Genomic DNA, 15,900 nt, shown 5'->3' on the forward strand with positions numbered 1-15,900 from the left:
TGTCTCTTAAGCCGTCGCATGGCACGCAAATAACTTCCACTCGGTGAGCCCTGACCACGTGACGCTCCCGGTGAGGCAGCTCATTCACGTGAGGTCACCACCACGGCGAGCAGTGGAACGTTTGAAAGCCACGTCCTTAGCGAGGCGTCACCGGCGGGGCACAGGCAAGCTTGGGTGGGGGTGCCTGGGTACCCGCGGGTCCTCGAGGCCTCAGCTCAGGCTGCATCACCGGCTGGCCCAGGGCGGCTCCTGGGAGCTCTCGTCTCAGGAGCCGACTAGGCGCCCAGCTGTGTGACGGCTGGGTTAATGGCTCTCCCCGCGGGACGGTGACGCCGTGAGAGCAGGGCCCGCGCCTCACCCGGCAGCCCTGCTCCCGGCGGCGCGCGCGTAAGGTGCTCAGTAAATAACCGAGCGCTTCCGGCTCCGCTCCCGGCCGCCCGCCGTGACGAAGAAAGGGCCCTTCTTCATCCTCATCCGTGCATCAGTAAGGAGGTTGGAGCCGTTACTTTTCCAGAAAGCTCTTCTTGCTCTGATGACCCAGGTCACTGTGAGCCTTTGTTTTAATGACGCTGAGATATCTCTGGTTCCTCGTTCAGTCTGGAGGTGAAGCAGCTACTGCAGACCAAGGCTGACTTGGAGAAGGAGCTGGAAAGCGTGAAGGAGGGTGAGAAGGAGGGAAGAGAAAGAGAGGAGGCTTTGAGGTGAGTGGCCGCAGCCCCGGGCCCTTCCTTCTCCCCCAGCCCCGCCCACCCCCGCGCAGGCGCGCTCAGCCCGCGCCAAGAGCGGCCCGTAACGCTCCAGCCTCTCCTGAGGTCCTCCCGTGGTTTGCCGTCGCCTCCAGAGTAAACATCCGACCTCTGGGGAAGGGCCGCCCACGGTTAGGCCGCTGTTTGCCGCTCTGGCATCACGGCCAGCTCCCCGGCCCGCACCCTCCTCCAGCAGGGCCCCCGCGGGCGGCCTCCGAACGCACCCCGACTCCGCACCCCGGGTGCAGACGCCACCTCCCACGCTCCTTCATTGACCCCTGTCCACCGCAGATGAAAAGTGGACACGTGGCAAGTGTCCGTCAGCTGGCGAAGAGAGTAGAAACGGAGGTACATCCGTACAAAGGGCTGAGGTGTGACACCTGCCACCACGTGCATATGAGCCTCAGAGACATGATGCTCCCCAAGGAGGCGGACACAAGAGCCCGCGTGCCGTGCCATCCGGAAACACCCGGAATGGGCAGATTAACAGAGACGACAGTGGACTGGGGGGCGCTGCGGGGGAGGGGAGGGGAGGGAGGGGCAGGTAAGGGGCTCCTCTTTGGGGTGACAGAACTATTCCGGGATCAGATAGCGATCATAGTTACACGACGTCGTGACTACACTCGAAACCACTTAATCGCATATTTTAAAATAGTGCGTTTGGGGTTATCTGAATGTTATCTCAGTAAGAAATGCCCCAAAAAAGTAGGTTAGGAATCTGCACAGAAATATTCAGCGCCCGGAATAATTAGGAAGACACGGATTACTGAAATGAATACCAAATTTTATCTTCAGAACACATGTGACTAGACTTTGCCAGAAGCCTAGAATTAAAGTACATCAGAATGGGCGGGATCCAGTGAAGAATTATTTTTACCTTTTGCCTTTCAAAGCTGTAGCGAGCACACGAGCTGTTCTTCCTTCCATGCTCCGTGCTTGTGAGAAACCCCGCAGGGTATCCGTGCACCGTCGTCCGCGCGGTCGGTGTTTTTTCCGTTCCTCCCATGTGTCAGGAGCGGAGTCCCGAGGGGTCGCCCTGGGCAGTGCCGGCTCCTGGGCAGTCAGGTGGTGGCCGGGCACCCGCCTCGTTCCCGGGGGGCGTCCTTGCCAGCTCTGCAGGCCACCACCCCTCCTGTCACGTACAGACATCTTTTTTTTTTTCATAAATTGATTGATTGATTTTTGGCTGTGCTGGGTCTTCGTTGCTGCGCGAGGGCTTTCTCCAGTTGCAGCGAGCGGGGGCCACTCTTCACCGCGGTGCGCGGGCCTCTCGCCGTCGCGGCCTCTCCCGTTGCGGAGCACAGGCTCCAGCCGCGCGGGCGCAGTAGTTGTGGCGCACGGGCCCAGTTGCTCCGCGGCACGTGGGATCCTCCCGGACCGGGGCTCGAACCCGCGTCCCCTGCATCGGCAGGCGGATTCCCAACCACCGTGCCACCGGGGGAGCCCGCGTACGGACATCTTACACAGCGTCATGGCAAGTAAGTTGTCACTTTCTTCCCTTCCCACTTTAGGGAGGAAATTCAAGCACTTACCAGGAAGTTTCAAGAACTGGAAGAAAGTAAGAAAGGAGAGGAGGAAGATCCCGGGGAAATGAGTCCTGAGGTAGGGTTGTCTGTGTTTTTCCCTCCTGTCCGGCACGGCGGGACTCTGAGCTGATGCGTTATGGTTCGCACTGTCTCCGTGTCCGGAGTTTCGCCTGAATCCAACGCTGACAGTCCGGTTTCCTTCTACCATCACAATTGATTTCTATAAATTGGGTGTATTGAAGCCTGGAGTCCTGGACTAATTGATTGTCAGTTAATTGACTTTTCAAACTAGTATTCGCGTCTTAGATAGTTAAGCTGGTGAGTGAAGATCTTCCCCAAACTTCACATATGTAAAGAGTTTAAATATCCAACAAGGGTTGCCATTAGAAGGTGAGAAGGAGTTTGGGAAGGTACGAACTCTCAGTGAAGAGCCAGGTGGTTCAATGTAAGTTGCAGAGTCTGGCACTGACACGGGGGCCCGGTCGGGAAGGCGCTCGCCGGGGCTGGCACAGCCCCTGCCCCTGGGCCGGAGGTTGGGTGACGGGGGAGCCGCAGCTCCCTCCGCAGGGCCCGTGGGCAGGTAGGCAGGCGGTGAGTCTAGGCTGACCCTCCTCCCTGTCCCCTCGCTCCCTCCATTTCTATGGACACGACGGACGGCAAGGGGCTCCCCGGGCATCTCCCTGAGCGCCTTTTTGAATCAGGGGAGCCCTCTGGCCCCCGTTGGTCCAGTGCTACCTATGCTAGGACTTCTAGCGTCGACAGTGTGTCTCCTCGCTGATCCTTTTTTTTCCGATTAATGGATTCCCCAGACGGCAATTATAATCTTATATCTGTTAACACAAAAAAACTAATAACTGAAGTATTAAAATCCTGTGGCTGCAGTTTGCCCCAAGGGGAGCCTGTCGTGTGAGTGTGTGACAGGGAAGGCCAGCCTGGCTGGGGCGTCCAGCGTGGGCGCACGCTGACATGGGCAGCCGTGCCGCCCTCTTCTGCGATCCTTGCTACAGATCTGAGTAACACACCGAATCCACCAGGACGGCCAGGCTTTTCCTGGCACACGTTTTAGCCGAGAAGTTCTGTTGCTTCAGAAAGCGACTTGCTATTTCGGGAGCCAGTAGCCTGACAGGGACAGGCCTCTAGGAGAGGGAGGGCGTACCAGGTGCGGGATTGACTTACCTGCTGAGAGCGGAAAAGAAAAGTGTTTGGGTTTGTTTTTTGTTTTTTGTTTTTGTGGTACGCGGGCCTCTCACTGCTGTGGCCTCTCCCGTTGCGGAGCACAGGCTCCGGACGCGCAGGCGCAGCGGCCATGGCTCACGGGCCCAGCCGCTCCGCGGCACGTGGGATCTTCCCGGACCGGGGCACGAACCCGTGTCCCCTGCATCGGCAGGCAGACTCTCAACCACTGCGCCACCAGGGAAGCCCTGGGTTTGTTTTTTTTTAAATCTAGACGGGCCTCCCTCTTACAAGGCTTTCTTATTTAGCTGGAGCCCTGTTTTAAGGCCCCTTCTTCTTTTAGCCTCTGACGCTACATGTACTTCAACCCCAGCACAAAAGGGAAAGAGAAAAGCCCTAAAAGGGAACGTGGAGAAGCTGACACGCATGTCTCTCTCCAGTTACGAGTTGAGACAAACCCCAGGCCACTGACTGATTCGGCAAAGGAAAGGTGGCTCTCCTGGTGCATGCTGGTTGGAGCCCCGTGGGTTGTGCGGTGCCCTTGACCCCGCACGTCCGGCTGGCCACACGTGGGGTGGACGTGTGAGTCCATCCCGGTCCCTTCCGTTGTTCAGGAAAGTAGACTTTCTGTGTTACCCGTATGGGTGCCTCTCCTTGGCGGCTTTTCCAGTGCTTTAGATAATGTTCTGAGTCCTGCAGAGTCACCGTCCTCCTGTCCAGGGAATTGGCCACCCTGCCCGCTGGGCCCTTTTCAGGATACCCCTACCTGCCCAGACGCCCGCGCTGTCGGCCCCAGGAGGCTGCGGCGCCGGGCCGCTGACCGCCCGGCGTGTGGCGGGCAGAGCTGCGCTGTTTGTCTCCTCGACGCTCCTTTCCCAGTGGGGTGCTGACCGACCGACGGGTGCCTTGTCTGCCTCAGGCAGCCCTGACCCCTGGGGGGCACCCGGCCCACGTGAATGTGGATATTTCTGCTTATTCCCGAAGCTTTCCCTTAGGGAGAAAAAATACTTTCCACGTCCGCCGGAATTGGCAGTAATGGCTTTGTCTGTGCAGTTCATCTTCTTGCTTCTTTCTACCTTAAGGCCCCCAAGCTAGGGGTCTTCCCCAGCGGTCCAGTGGTTATAAGACTCTGAGCTCCCAGTGCAGGGAGCACAGGTTCCATCCCTGGTCCGGGAAGTTCCACGTGCCACGGGGTCCGGCCAAACAAACAAGCAAACAAACAAAAAACCAAGCTAGGACTCTATTGCCTTTTATCTCAGAAGTCCCATTTTTGTAATCCAGTATTAGACGAAAGGGAAGACGGTAGAAGGACCTCCCGGGAAGCAGATAATTGGTGCACTGAGGCACAGACGTTACTGAGCTCAGAAGGCGCGTTGGGGTCACCTGACGGCACCGCAGTCACGTTGGCTTCCCCTCCTCGCGGAGGGCGCCATCCCCAGGGACTACAGGGTTCCCGGAAGCCGACTTTCACCCTGTTTACTAGCGAATGTGTTCGTTCCCCAGAGACTCTTCTTTTGCAGTCGGGCACGCTGAGCGGTGTGGACACTGATTTTTTTTCCTCTAAATTAAAGCCTAGTCTGAGAAGCTTTGCCTGCACCCTAATACCCTGCCTCCTGGCCTGATAGCCGGCTTCTCTGCCCCCACCCGCGACCCAGTCATCCTCTCACCTTGGACTTCCTGCAGCCCCGGGAAGCGCCCCGACGCCCCGGTCCCTCCCAGACGGACTCGGAGCTGGACACGAGCGAGGGGGGCTCCTCCCGGCCCCCATCGGGCGGCTCCGAGGGGAGAAGAGACGCCGCCGCCCGGCTCCTGCAGCGCCGGTGGAAGGGGCACCAGCACCGGGTGAGAGTTCCCTCGCCCGCCCGCCCTCCGCTGCCCACATCCTCACTCGCCAGCCCTTCCTCCGACCCTTGGCCGGGCGGGCTCCGTGCCCGACGCCCTAGACACGCAGGACAACGTAGGGAGGCAGAGGACAGCCCCCAGGGACCCGGGGTCCCAGGGGCGCGGGCTGTGGGTGCAGCGCCCCTGCGAGCACGGGACTGAGCTTAGGGGTCTCCCTGGCGGCTCGGGCCCCACGGCAGCCCTCGCCGGGGCTCCCGGGACGGCCGTCTTGTCAGGAACAGGCCGAGCCCGCCTCGGGGCTGCTACTCGGAGGACCGCGGCGTGGGTGACGGGACAGCAGGGCTGCGCGTGGGGCCTCCGACGCGGGGGGGGGGGGGGTGAGCAGGGCAGCCGGGGCCGCAGGCCGCGCACGACAGACCGGGGGCCGCGATGTCCCGTGGTCTCTCTTGGGGGAGGAGCGGGGCTCCCCTCTGCAGCTCCTGGCGGGCTCGCGGAGCCGGCAGCTGTTAAAGGACGGCGCCCTCTGATGACGAAATGCTCTAAAAGCCCCTCCCCCCGGTTGATAGAACGTGGCACGCACGACCCTTGTTCCCGCAGCTGCACAAACAACCAAAACCCGAGCTCCGCCCCCCTCCGCCCCGCCCCGCCCGAACAGTGTCAGATCTTAGCTCCAGAAAGGCGCCGGTGGAGGTTTTTTAAAATCATGGCTTCTTCCCACCTTTGATTATGAAAATTTACAAAACGTAGAGAGTTGAAAGAATTTAGTGTATTCAGCGATGGACTAATTCTTGCCCACCACCTCGCTTCAACGACAGTGCAAGTTTTAGGCACGTTTCTTTTCTGCACGTACCGTTCTTTCCAGAACGTTTGAAAGTCAGTTTTAGACGTTATGAGACTTCAGTGCGTATCTCCTACGAAGGAGGACGTGCTACTTGACCACAGTACCGTGACAGCACGTGAGGAATGTCCCCGCCGCCCCGTGATTTTGATGACTGGCCAGGCCCTGCACGGAGGCCCCCTTTGTAACGTCACCAGCGGGCAGTGTCCAGCCGCTCTGTGGACATCCAGAGAGGACACCGCATGTTATGGGACAGCTCTGGCTGGGGGAGGGGCTTCCTCACGTGGAGCCTAAGACGACCCCGTCTCGGTGGTCCCTGTGGGTCACTTGGCCGCGCAGCCGGCCAGGAACCGCAGACGCCCCCGTGGCGGCCTGGGCTTCAGCTGTGATTCGCCTCCCGGTCACGGCCGCTTGCTTCCTCCTTCGTTGCTGCAGGCGGGTCTGCATCAGCTCCATCAGAGCCTCTGGCGGAGCCCCTTGGGTATGGGTGGCGGGCAGGGGGCTGTCGGCGAGGGGAGGGTACCCGACTCTGCTGTTGGCTGTGGCAGGGGAGGGGCCGAGGGACGAATGCGGTATCACAGAAAACTCATCCTCGTGTTCATTCCTAACTGATCTCCTTATTTCAGAAAAAAAAGGCCGTTCTGGACGAGGTAAGCCAGTTTTATTTCACGAATTTCAAAATACGTATTTTTACTTTGGCTCAAGTGACCGTGGGGAGATCTCAAGAAGCGTCACCGAGTCCCTGTTTTCACGAAACCAGGCCAGACCCCAACACTGAGTTAAAATACTTGAGTGACGTTAGCATCAAAATAAATACTTGGATAATTTCACACTTTCATAATTCATTCCGTCATTCATCATTCTCTCAACAAACTTTTATCGATCATCAGTTCTGTGTCAAGCAAGCTGTGGGCCCTCAGGACACAGGGAGACATTAAGACAGGCCAGTCCAGGATGGAAGGGGGGGCGTTTAGGGGCACGGCCTCCTGCTCCAGACACTCGCATGTCCTGCTCCCAGCTTTACTCGGGTCTCTGCTCGCCTCTCCCATTAGAATGTAAGTTTCACGGACGCAGGGCCCATCCCGTGTTTCTGCTGCTAGGTCCCTGGTTCCTAGAGGGGTGCCTGGCGTGCGGTCGGCATTCAGGAAACGTTTGTCAGCGACTGAGGGGACGAGGGCCCCTGGAAGGACCGTAGAGCACGTTTATGAAGCAGGCGCGGCCTGTGTGCCGTCGATGGTGTTCTGCCCTTTCCCCTCCGGTGTCCCCGCCTCCCTCAGCCTCCAGGGTGATGGCAGACCCGCTGTGCGGGCTGTCGTGTGGGCAGCATAGCGTGCAGGATGCCGGCTCCCCTTCCTGCCCTGCCCGGCGGCGCCCTCACCCCTCCGGCGGGTGCGGTAGCTTTCCTGTGAGCCGCGTGGTGGGAACCTTCCGGGCTTGTCTAAATACTCCTTTGCTTTTAGTGCGTTATTTTGTCCTTAGTAACTGATGTGCTCTCGCCTCTTCGTTGTCTCCTAACCCCCTGTTTGTGGCATTTCCTTCACTTTGCGTTCAAGGAAGACAAAGATGCTTTCTTTTGGCGACTGTGATCACAGACGCCTCTGAACCTCTAAACGCAGGTTCAGCAGCGGGACTCAGTGTGCTAGGGTGTCGTTCTCCCAAATGTTATGGAGCCGCAAGCCCGTCCTCAGGACTAGAGGCAGGACCCCGGAAATAAAAGTGCCGCCCCTAAAATCCAGAACGTTGATCTCAGAACTTACAGAGCATCCGTGTGTATCTCTAAAGAAAATGATTTAAGATTAAGGTCGAAGGATACGTAATTCCTCTGTGATCGTTTGAGATCATGCTCGACCCTACCTGACTTTAGAAGATGTACATGGAAAGCGTATGAAGTGGAATAACTATTCCAACATGGAATAAACGATCTCAGCGTGAAAACATAATTACGTGTAAAATACGGAACCACATTTGCAGCTGAACGTAATAGCGTTTAACAGACGATTCATTTATATGCCGAGGTTCAGGTGTCTGGGCCTTTTCCTCCCCGGAGCGTTGGCATGTCTCTCGCCGCAGGAGGTTGTGGCAAGTGGGGGAGAGAGGCTCCTTCGGGTGCTGCCGAGATTCTGTGGCCGAAAGGGAGCCCTCTTCTCGGCCGTTGGAGCTTCTCCCTCTGGGACGCCCCGACCCGTGCCTGCCACCTTCCAGGGAAACTGACACCCATCTCCGTCACTCCCCCCCACACACCCCACCCCACCCCCACCCCACCCCCGGCTAGGCTGCCGTGCTGCAGGCGGCTTTCCGGGTGCATCTGGCACGAGCGAGACCATATTGTCTAGCGGAGTGTGCAGCCCAGACCCCGCTGCCGTGCCAAGCCCTCCCACCCAGGTCACCCTCAGGGGCTGCACACGGGCCCAAGTCCTAACGCTCTCTCTCCATCTCTTCCCACGCTTCGCCGGCGGGACAAGCGCAGACGCCTTTGGGTCCTCGCGTCCTGCCTCGCCCTCCAGCCCCTGGCACCCGTGGCCCCCCCAGGGTTGAGCTTCAGGAGCCGAACAGCGTTGAGGTGCTGGGACATCGAGTACCGTGTCCATCTTGGGGTCAAGACAGAGGCTTAAACTCCAGCAAAGACAGGAGCCCCTCCCCTGTGAAAACCACCAGACACCGATTCTAAGAATCTCTAGAGTCCAAGTGACCTGCAGTCAGGAAACCGCTGCCGAAGTAGTTAGTAACGAGGGCAGCCACCCGAATCGGAATTGCGCTTTTAGCCTGGCACCGGGGGCCCCACACGTGGGAGGTGGCGGGGGTTCACGCGGCTCTCTTCCCCACCGTCTCCGCCCCAGGACTCGCCCGAGCCCCGCGTCCCGAGCCCCGTCGTCCGGGCCGAGGGGGACCCGTGGCAAGAGGAGGCCGTCACCATCATCCAGTCCGCCTTCCGGGCGCACCTGGCCCGGGCCAGGAACAGGTAAGTCCACCTGGCAGGCCTACCTCTGTTCTGTATGGCAGGGCAGCGCCGGGCGCCCGCGGGGGCTGCCCAGCCAGAAAGGTACAGGGTGTGTCGCCAGAGCATAAGCTACACCCACGCACCCAGGGCAGGTGGGCCACAGGCTCCGGTCCTCGGTCCTCGGAAAGAAGCCTTTCTAGGACCGTTTCCTCCTGCTGGGAGAAAACAAATGGGAGGGGTTAGATACGGTGCCACGGCCGGGGGTGCGGGGGACACGCACGAGGCCCCTCACAGCCCGCCTGTCTCAGGACCTGGGCCCCTCGGCCTCAGACGATGCTGGCCTCCCCTAAAGTCGGGATCAACGAGTCTTTCTGTCTCTCTCACAGAGCCGCTGGTCCAGGAGCTGCCAGTGCAGCGTTTCCCGACAGGCCTCCTTGGGCCCCACCCAGCACACCCTCCTCTCCGCCCTTCCCTGCAGCCTCTCTCGGTAATTGCATCTCACTTTGGATTTCACGAGAGGGGCAGCTGGCCTTCCGAGGTTCCAGCCGAAAGAGCTGCCACCGTCCCGGAAGCTGGGACGTGTGAAGTCCCGTAAGGGGGCTCTTCCCGCGTGCGGCCACCTGCAAGCTGGGTCACGCCTCGGCCACACCTTCCTGTCACAGCTCCGTCCCCTGTCCCTTGGGTCGAAGGGGAAAGAGCCGGCCCCAAGCGACTCCCCGGAGCCCCACAGGCTGGCCGGTTCCGGGGTCGGGGACCGCAGGCCACGCGGTCGGAGCTTCGTGGTTTTGATTTTTATTCTCAACTCTTAACTAGAGCAAGGCGGTGTCCCTCCTTTGGGCCAGTGTTTTTCCCGTTGGCTGGTTTTAAGTAAAGCTTTGCTTGTGTTTCCTTCTCTGCTTCATTAAGATCCGATAAGAGTCAGTGGAGAAACCCCTGGACCGGCAGGGGCCGCACAGCCCACGGTGAGGCCCGGCCCCAGCCCTGCCCCGCTCCGGACACGGGGTCCTGCCCGGGCCTCACTCCTCCTGTGCGAGAGCCGAGCCGGAGGGTCGGGCGAGGCCACCTGCAAGTTGCTTTCAGTCCCCAAACGTCCTCCCTCCCGCAGACTGTAACCTGGACACTTGCTTGGACCGTCTCTGTGCGCCAGAGGTGGCACAGAGGCGGCGGTGAGAGGTCGGGGACGGTCACCAGACGGAGCGTAGCCTTGAGTCTCGTTTGCGGGCGCGGCGCGCAGGCCGAGGCCGCAGAGGTGCAGTCGGACAGGGCCAGGCGCACGAAGGGCGCGGTGCTTCACAACGAGGGAGAGCTGCGCAAGGAGCAGCGTCTCTGAGCAGAAGTGTGCGCCTAGGAAGACGGCTGGGTGCGACGAGCCTGTGAGGATGGGGGCCTCCCACGTGCCTGTCGTTTCAGGGCAGGAAGACGGCGAGGGGAGCAGCGGGGAGGCCGCGGACGCTCCAGCTCCCGGGGACGGGGCGCCGAGGCCGTGGGGACCGGGGCCGCCGGCAGCCCCGCCGCCCTGCTCTGGTGAGTGGCTCTGGTGAGTGTCGGGTCGCGGGGGCCCTTCTGGGGCTTCCCTGACCTGGAACCCGCCACGTGTGAAACACCGCACTCTGTCCCGTCCGGTCATCTTGTCTGGCTTTGTCAGAGCGAACTTTGAACTTTGAGGTTCTCTCCGAAACCTCCGTCTGTAAAGCTCCCCAGAGGCTGCATGTTATTCTCCAAAAGCCAGTCTCAGTCTGATTTCACCAGACCCTGCGTTTGGCGACCTTTAGACTCTTGGATCAGGGCTAAAGTGTCTGTGTGTGCCACCCGTTTCTCCTCTTGTTAAATGCGTGTCCTTTTAAAGTGGCAGCTCATCCTCCTGCCTGAAAAGTGCCACCGCCGGCCTCGTTCGGACCCTTGTTTACACGAGGAAACGGTCTCTGTGGAACCTGCACATGGAGCCCTTGTTTGATCTGATTGTGAAAGTGTTTTTACAGGGAAAGAAAAGCTGAAGCTAACCTTGAAAGCCGATGTTTTTAATTTCATAAGTTTTTCCACTCTCATAGTTTTCTTGACAGTTACAGAAAAAAAGCTGACACAGTTACAGTATCTGCAGCACGCTGGGTGGTGACTTCCTTCCCTCTTTCATCGCAAGTCAGGGATTGGTTCCTTTTTTATTGGCACCTTACTTAGGGAAGCAGTCAGAGCAGAGGCCGTCTTCTGGGCCGTCTTCTGGCCCCTTCCTCACGTCCCGTCCAGGTGGCCGCTGAGGGTGGAGGGAGGCTGCAGGGTGGTCGGCAGGCGCGTCCCAGCCTAGGGTCGATTACGATTATGGGATCTGAAGAGTTTGGATGTGCGTGGAGAAAGCAGCGCGAGCTCGCGGGTGGTCGCTGGGCGCTGGCCTGCCTGGCCCGCCCCTCCTCCTGCGGGGGGCGTGTCCTCCCAAGGAAGCCGGAGCGGGGCGGGGCCACCGGCTGCACCTGCCCACGAGTCACAGCGGGCCGCCCGGGCCGCAGCCTCCCGGATGCTGCCGCGAGGGCCACGTGCAGAGAATCCCCGCCGCCCACTGGGGCCTCCCGGGTGCCTCCAGCCTTCGCCTTTCGCGGCTCCTTTGCTTTGGGGAAACTGGCCGGCGCTGGAGCTGAGCGCAGAGGGTTAGGCTCTAACGAGGGTGGCCGCGTGGCGTCCATCAGGCCTGTCCCGCCGTCCCTCGCGTGTCCGCCCTGGCGGCGCGGAGCGTGGCCGTGACCGCCGTCCCTTCTCGGTTGCAGCGGGGCCCTCTCTAGCCGCGGAGGACGTGAACTCCGACGACTCCGACGAGATCGTCTTAGCTCCGCCTCTGCCCACGAAGAAAATCGCCTCCCCGCCCTAGGCCCCTGCGGTCGCCCGGCACGTGGCGATGCCCTGTCCGGGCAAGGTTAGCTTCAGAGGACAGAAGCGCTCAGACCGGAAAGGAATTTATCTTGTGCGGAGGAGAACGGTACCTACTCGACACCTCACCTCTGTCCCCGGTTTCTCTCGCTTTGCCCGTGTGCTTGTTTGTTGAGGGCACCCCGAATGCCTCTCTCTATTTTCTCTCTGGGAAGAGGTCGTCTACGTTCCGCACCCCCTGCTGCAGGCCCGCCACCCCCGCCCCGTGGTCTTCGTGCCGGACAGACACACCTGCCCGGGCTGGGGGGCAGCAGGGGGCCGGGCCGAGACACGTCCCCTCGGGGCACCTCTGGCCACCTGCGGCCGTGCAGGCGAGGGCTGCGTCATCGGCGCCGACGCCACACGGCCACCGGCTCCGGGACAGGCAGCGCGCCTCAGGGGAGGGCTGATGCGGGAACCCTCGCTCTCAGCCCGAACGGAGGGCCCTGCGCACCGGGGAGAGCTTAGTCCCGGGCCACCCCTCCGCCACCCCGACGGCGCGGCAGCCCTGCTCGTGTTGCACCTCAGGGGCTCCGGCTCAGACCTGTCCTGCTTTCGGAAACTCCTGGGCCCTCCTCACAGCGGTCAGAGGCTCCCGGCCCCAGCACGGGCGAGGCGTGTGGCCAGGAGGATGTGTGTTGCCCTGTCCCGTGAGAGATGCGGAGGGATACCCCAGCCCCGGCCACCCGGAGTCAGGCGGGGGACCCGCCAGCCCCTTTGCCGGCTTAGGTGCCGGCCATACAGCGGGTTGGAAAAAGTCCAGCCAGGGGCCAGGCTTGCGTCATGTTTTCTCTACTCGGCCCGTGAGCTGCCAAGTGCGTTTTTTCTTCTGTTTCCCCCTCTGGACTGATGGCTAACTCGAGTGAACTCGCTGCTGACCTTTGCCTTGTTTCAGCCGCTGGGTCTGTTCCTCCTCTGGGTGACGGCTCAGCTAAAGGCCTGTAGGAGCCAGTCCACCAGTCGGGCACCCAGAGGGCCATGAAGGCGATGCCGGCGGCCTGCAGGCCCCCATGGGGGTCATTCTCCGCCCCCCCCCATTCAAAAATGGGCATTTCTGCATTACTCCTTACTCAGGGGCCAGGTCTCTGGGGACCTATGACGGATGGATCCCTGCCAGGACGTCCGCGCCTGGCCCTGGAGGAAAAGGCCGTGTGTGCAGTGGGCTGGCCGTCGGCAGAGCTGGAATGGGCAAGGTCAGCCCCAGGACCTGAGTTTTCCAAGAAAAGGCTCCTGAGAATTGCAAATATGTACATTTGCGCTGTGCCTCTGCTCCTCGGCCCAGCAATGTTGATCTAGTAAAAGTAAGCAGTGTTGAAGCCACCTCAGTCAGTGACGTAACTCAAGGCTGTGACCCTCTGACGCTGTGTGGCTCTGTTCCCTGGAGAATGCCCTGTGCCCGGCGTGCTTGCAGGGCTCGGGGCGGGGGTTCTAGGGCTGCACACACAGGGTGGGGCGGGAGAGGGGCCTGGGGCCTAGAGGGCCTGCCTTCTGTGCTGCCCCACTGGACGGGCCCGGCCGCCCGGCAGACAGACCAGAACCCTCGTCCCAGCAAAAAGACCGATGCATTAGGGAAAGGACGGCCACCTAGCTCAGAGCAACCAGCGTGAGAGCTGCAGAGCTTTGCTTCGTTTTTAAGTAATAAATACCCTCTGCAGAAAGCCCCGTTCACCTTCAAGAGCTGAATAGAATTTAAATTCCACGAGAAGCCACCTAAGCCAACTCAAGCCCCTCCTGTGGTCTTGGAAGCAGTGTTTGCTCTCGTGTGGCTCAGAAATTCCGAGGACTGGAGAGTGGACGCTCAGACCTTCCCCGGGGCCGGCCGGCTGCCGCTCCGGGTGAGGACCTCCCCGAGCTCCCGAGGGCCTGTTAGCAGCTGATCACGCCGGGTAAGCATCCTTTGAAGCGAGAGAACCCACATCTGGGAGTTGAAATGGGGAGCCATCAGGTGGCTCCAGGGGGAGGTGGTGGACTCGCTGGCTTTCGACCTTTGTATTTACGAGTGCTCTGACCTTTGCGTAATTTGTACACAAGTCTCTTGGAAGGCGTAAGGTTTTCCCTCCGTGCTACTCATCATTGGCCTTTGTAAATAAAAGCTGTTTTGCAGGGTCTTTGTCTTGATTGCCCTATAAACCCGTGACTGCCGTAGCTCATGTTGCACAAACCCCGTGCTTCTGGGCTCCTGGCTTTTGCTTTGGTCACAGCACAGCCCTGGGAGCGTAGAGCCGGCCGGAGGAAAGGGTCCCCTAGCCAGCTCCCTGCCGGGCGTAAACTCGTGCACCCGTCTTTGAATTTCTCTTCCTTGTTCATCAGTGAGGACTTGAGCATCAAGAAATGAAAATGAGGGGGTATTTCCCCCAATTCTATTTTTTGTTTTAGGAGCAGGGAAGGAATAATTTACTGAGGAATCAAACAGATGTGAATGAGCCCCCCAAAAGTTGGCTTCTGGAAAAATAGTTGTTTTCCAATATTTTGTTGGAAAATCGCAGCACGAGGTGCACCTGTGGCTTTGTTGGCGTGCGGCTGCTTGCTGGGCCCTCGCATTTGTCTGAAGCCCTCACGGGGACTGGTCTGTTGGCTCCAGCACTGGCCCGAGCGGATCACCGTGTGTCTTACGGGCAGATGGGTCACTTGGAAGACTTGGCGCTTTCAGAGGTGCTGGTTGGCCCTTGCAGAGGTTGTGACAGAGGAGAGCAGGGTTCATCAAACCCTTAGCCCGGCCACAAGCCTGCTGCCACCTGCTCTCCCGTGAGGCTGGGGTCTGGCAGCAGAGAGGCAGCCTCAAGGGGTGTGGGGTGGGGGTCTCAGCTGGAGCTGGTGAGAGGAGAATGGAGTACGGTCCCCCCTCGGGCCTTCACCCAGCAGGAGGAGAGCCGGCAGGAAGGTGTACACTTGTGGACACGTACTTGTGCACAGACACGTGGGGTCCTTCTCCCCACTCCTGCCGCTGGCCTTCCTTGCTCTTGGAAGCTCTTCACTTCAAGGGTGGAGCCCAGCTTGGTCTGCATGTGAGCCTCTCCTTAAAAGCTGGTAGCTGAGAGTGACCCCCAGGCCTCCGCCAAGAAGGTTCTAAACATGAGGTTCCTCAAAATCGCAGGCTAAGGGGGGAAAATGTCAGAATGCAAATCCCTGGTTCCTCTTAGCTGCTGTCGGGTTCACAGCATGCATGTCGGGATGAGGAACGGGTCCGTGTTTCTTTGCTTGGACGCCAGCCAATGGCCTTTGGCCAGCGCCTTCCGATATCCTGGGAGCCCCGCCGGGCAGCGACAACCCAGAAGGTGGCCCCGTTCGACAGTGCCTACCTGGGGAATCTGGGGGACGTTTCCATGGTGCTGCGTCCTTTCTGAACAGGGAGAGGGGGTGCCCCTGAGCTATTCGTTAATTAAGCCCAGAACAGCCTGGGATTCAAAGCGGAGGGCCCCATGTGTGCCAAAGCTCCCGGGGCGACCGTTCAGGCAGCCCCCCAGCCCTCCCCTCAGGCCCGGCTTGGAGGGAGTGAAAGCCGGGAAGCCCGGGGGTAGGTGAGCCGTGCGCGCAGCTCATGGAAACGGCGGAAAGCCGCTGTCCCTGCTACTAGCAGCCTCATCCACTGTCGGCCGGTCTCACAGGCCCCCCACCCCCCCCCGGCTCAGCTCTGTGACGGCCGCTCTCTCTGCAGCTGGGGACGCAGTGGCCCCTTCCCCACCCCCTCCCCGTTGACATGGTTTTTCTCCCGGCCTGTACCAGCCCTTCCCCTGCTGTCTCGTAGACGTGGGCGTCCCCAAGGCTCTGACCGCACCCAGACCCCACTCAGACCCGAAATGTCGACGTGGACGTCTGCACACGTGTGCCTCGGGTGCCACAAACTCGGCCTGGCCCAGCTCTGAGTTCCCTTGGCCCCCTAACCTGCCCCCGGCCAGCGGCCCCTCCCCAGGGGATCACAGCCTGTCAGCTGTCGGAGCCGGAACC

The 15,900-nt window shown here is 60.3% G+C and overlaps 1 protein-coding gene across 2 annotated transcripts in view; it reads left to right on the plus strand.

Annotated features, from left to right (window-relative positions):
• Positions 1–14,061, plus strand: part of IQCE (IQ motif containing E) — a 38,881-nt gene extending 24,820 nt beyond the window's left edge. For both annotated transcript variants that reach the window (XM_067012732.1, XM_067012733.1), the window contains exons 14-22: positions 597–701; positions 2,258–2,348; positions 5,129–5,287; positions 6,752–6,774; positions 8,577–8,685; positions 8,963–9,084; positions 9,450–9,550; positions 10,474–10,587; positions 11,817–14,061. In XM_067012732.1, coding sequence (XP_066868833.1) covers positions 597–701; positions 2,258–2,348; positions 5,129–5,287; positions 6,752–6,774; positions 8,577–8,685; positions 8,963–9,084; positions 9,450–9,550; positions 10,474–10,587; positions 11,817–11,917 — 925 coding nt within the window. In that variant the 3' untranslated portion in view covers positions 11,918–14,061. The remainder of the gene's footprint in view (positions 1–596; positions 702–2,257; positions 2,349–5,128; positions 5,288–6,751; positions 6,775–8,576; positions 8,686–8,962; positions 9,085–9,449; positions 9,551–10,473; positions 10,588–11,816) is intronic.
• Positions 14,062–15,900: the final 1,839 nt, after the last annotated feature.

Source organism: Kogia breviceps, chromosome 14, assembly GCF_026419965.1.
Source record: "Kogia breviceps isolate mKogBre1 chromosome 14, mKogBre1 haplotype 1, whole genome shotgun sequence".
Lineage (NCBI taxonomy): Eukaryota > Metazoa > Chordata > Mammalia > Artiodactyla > Physeteridae > Kogia > Kogia breviceps.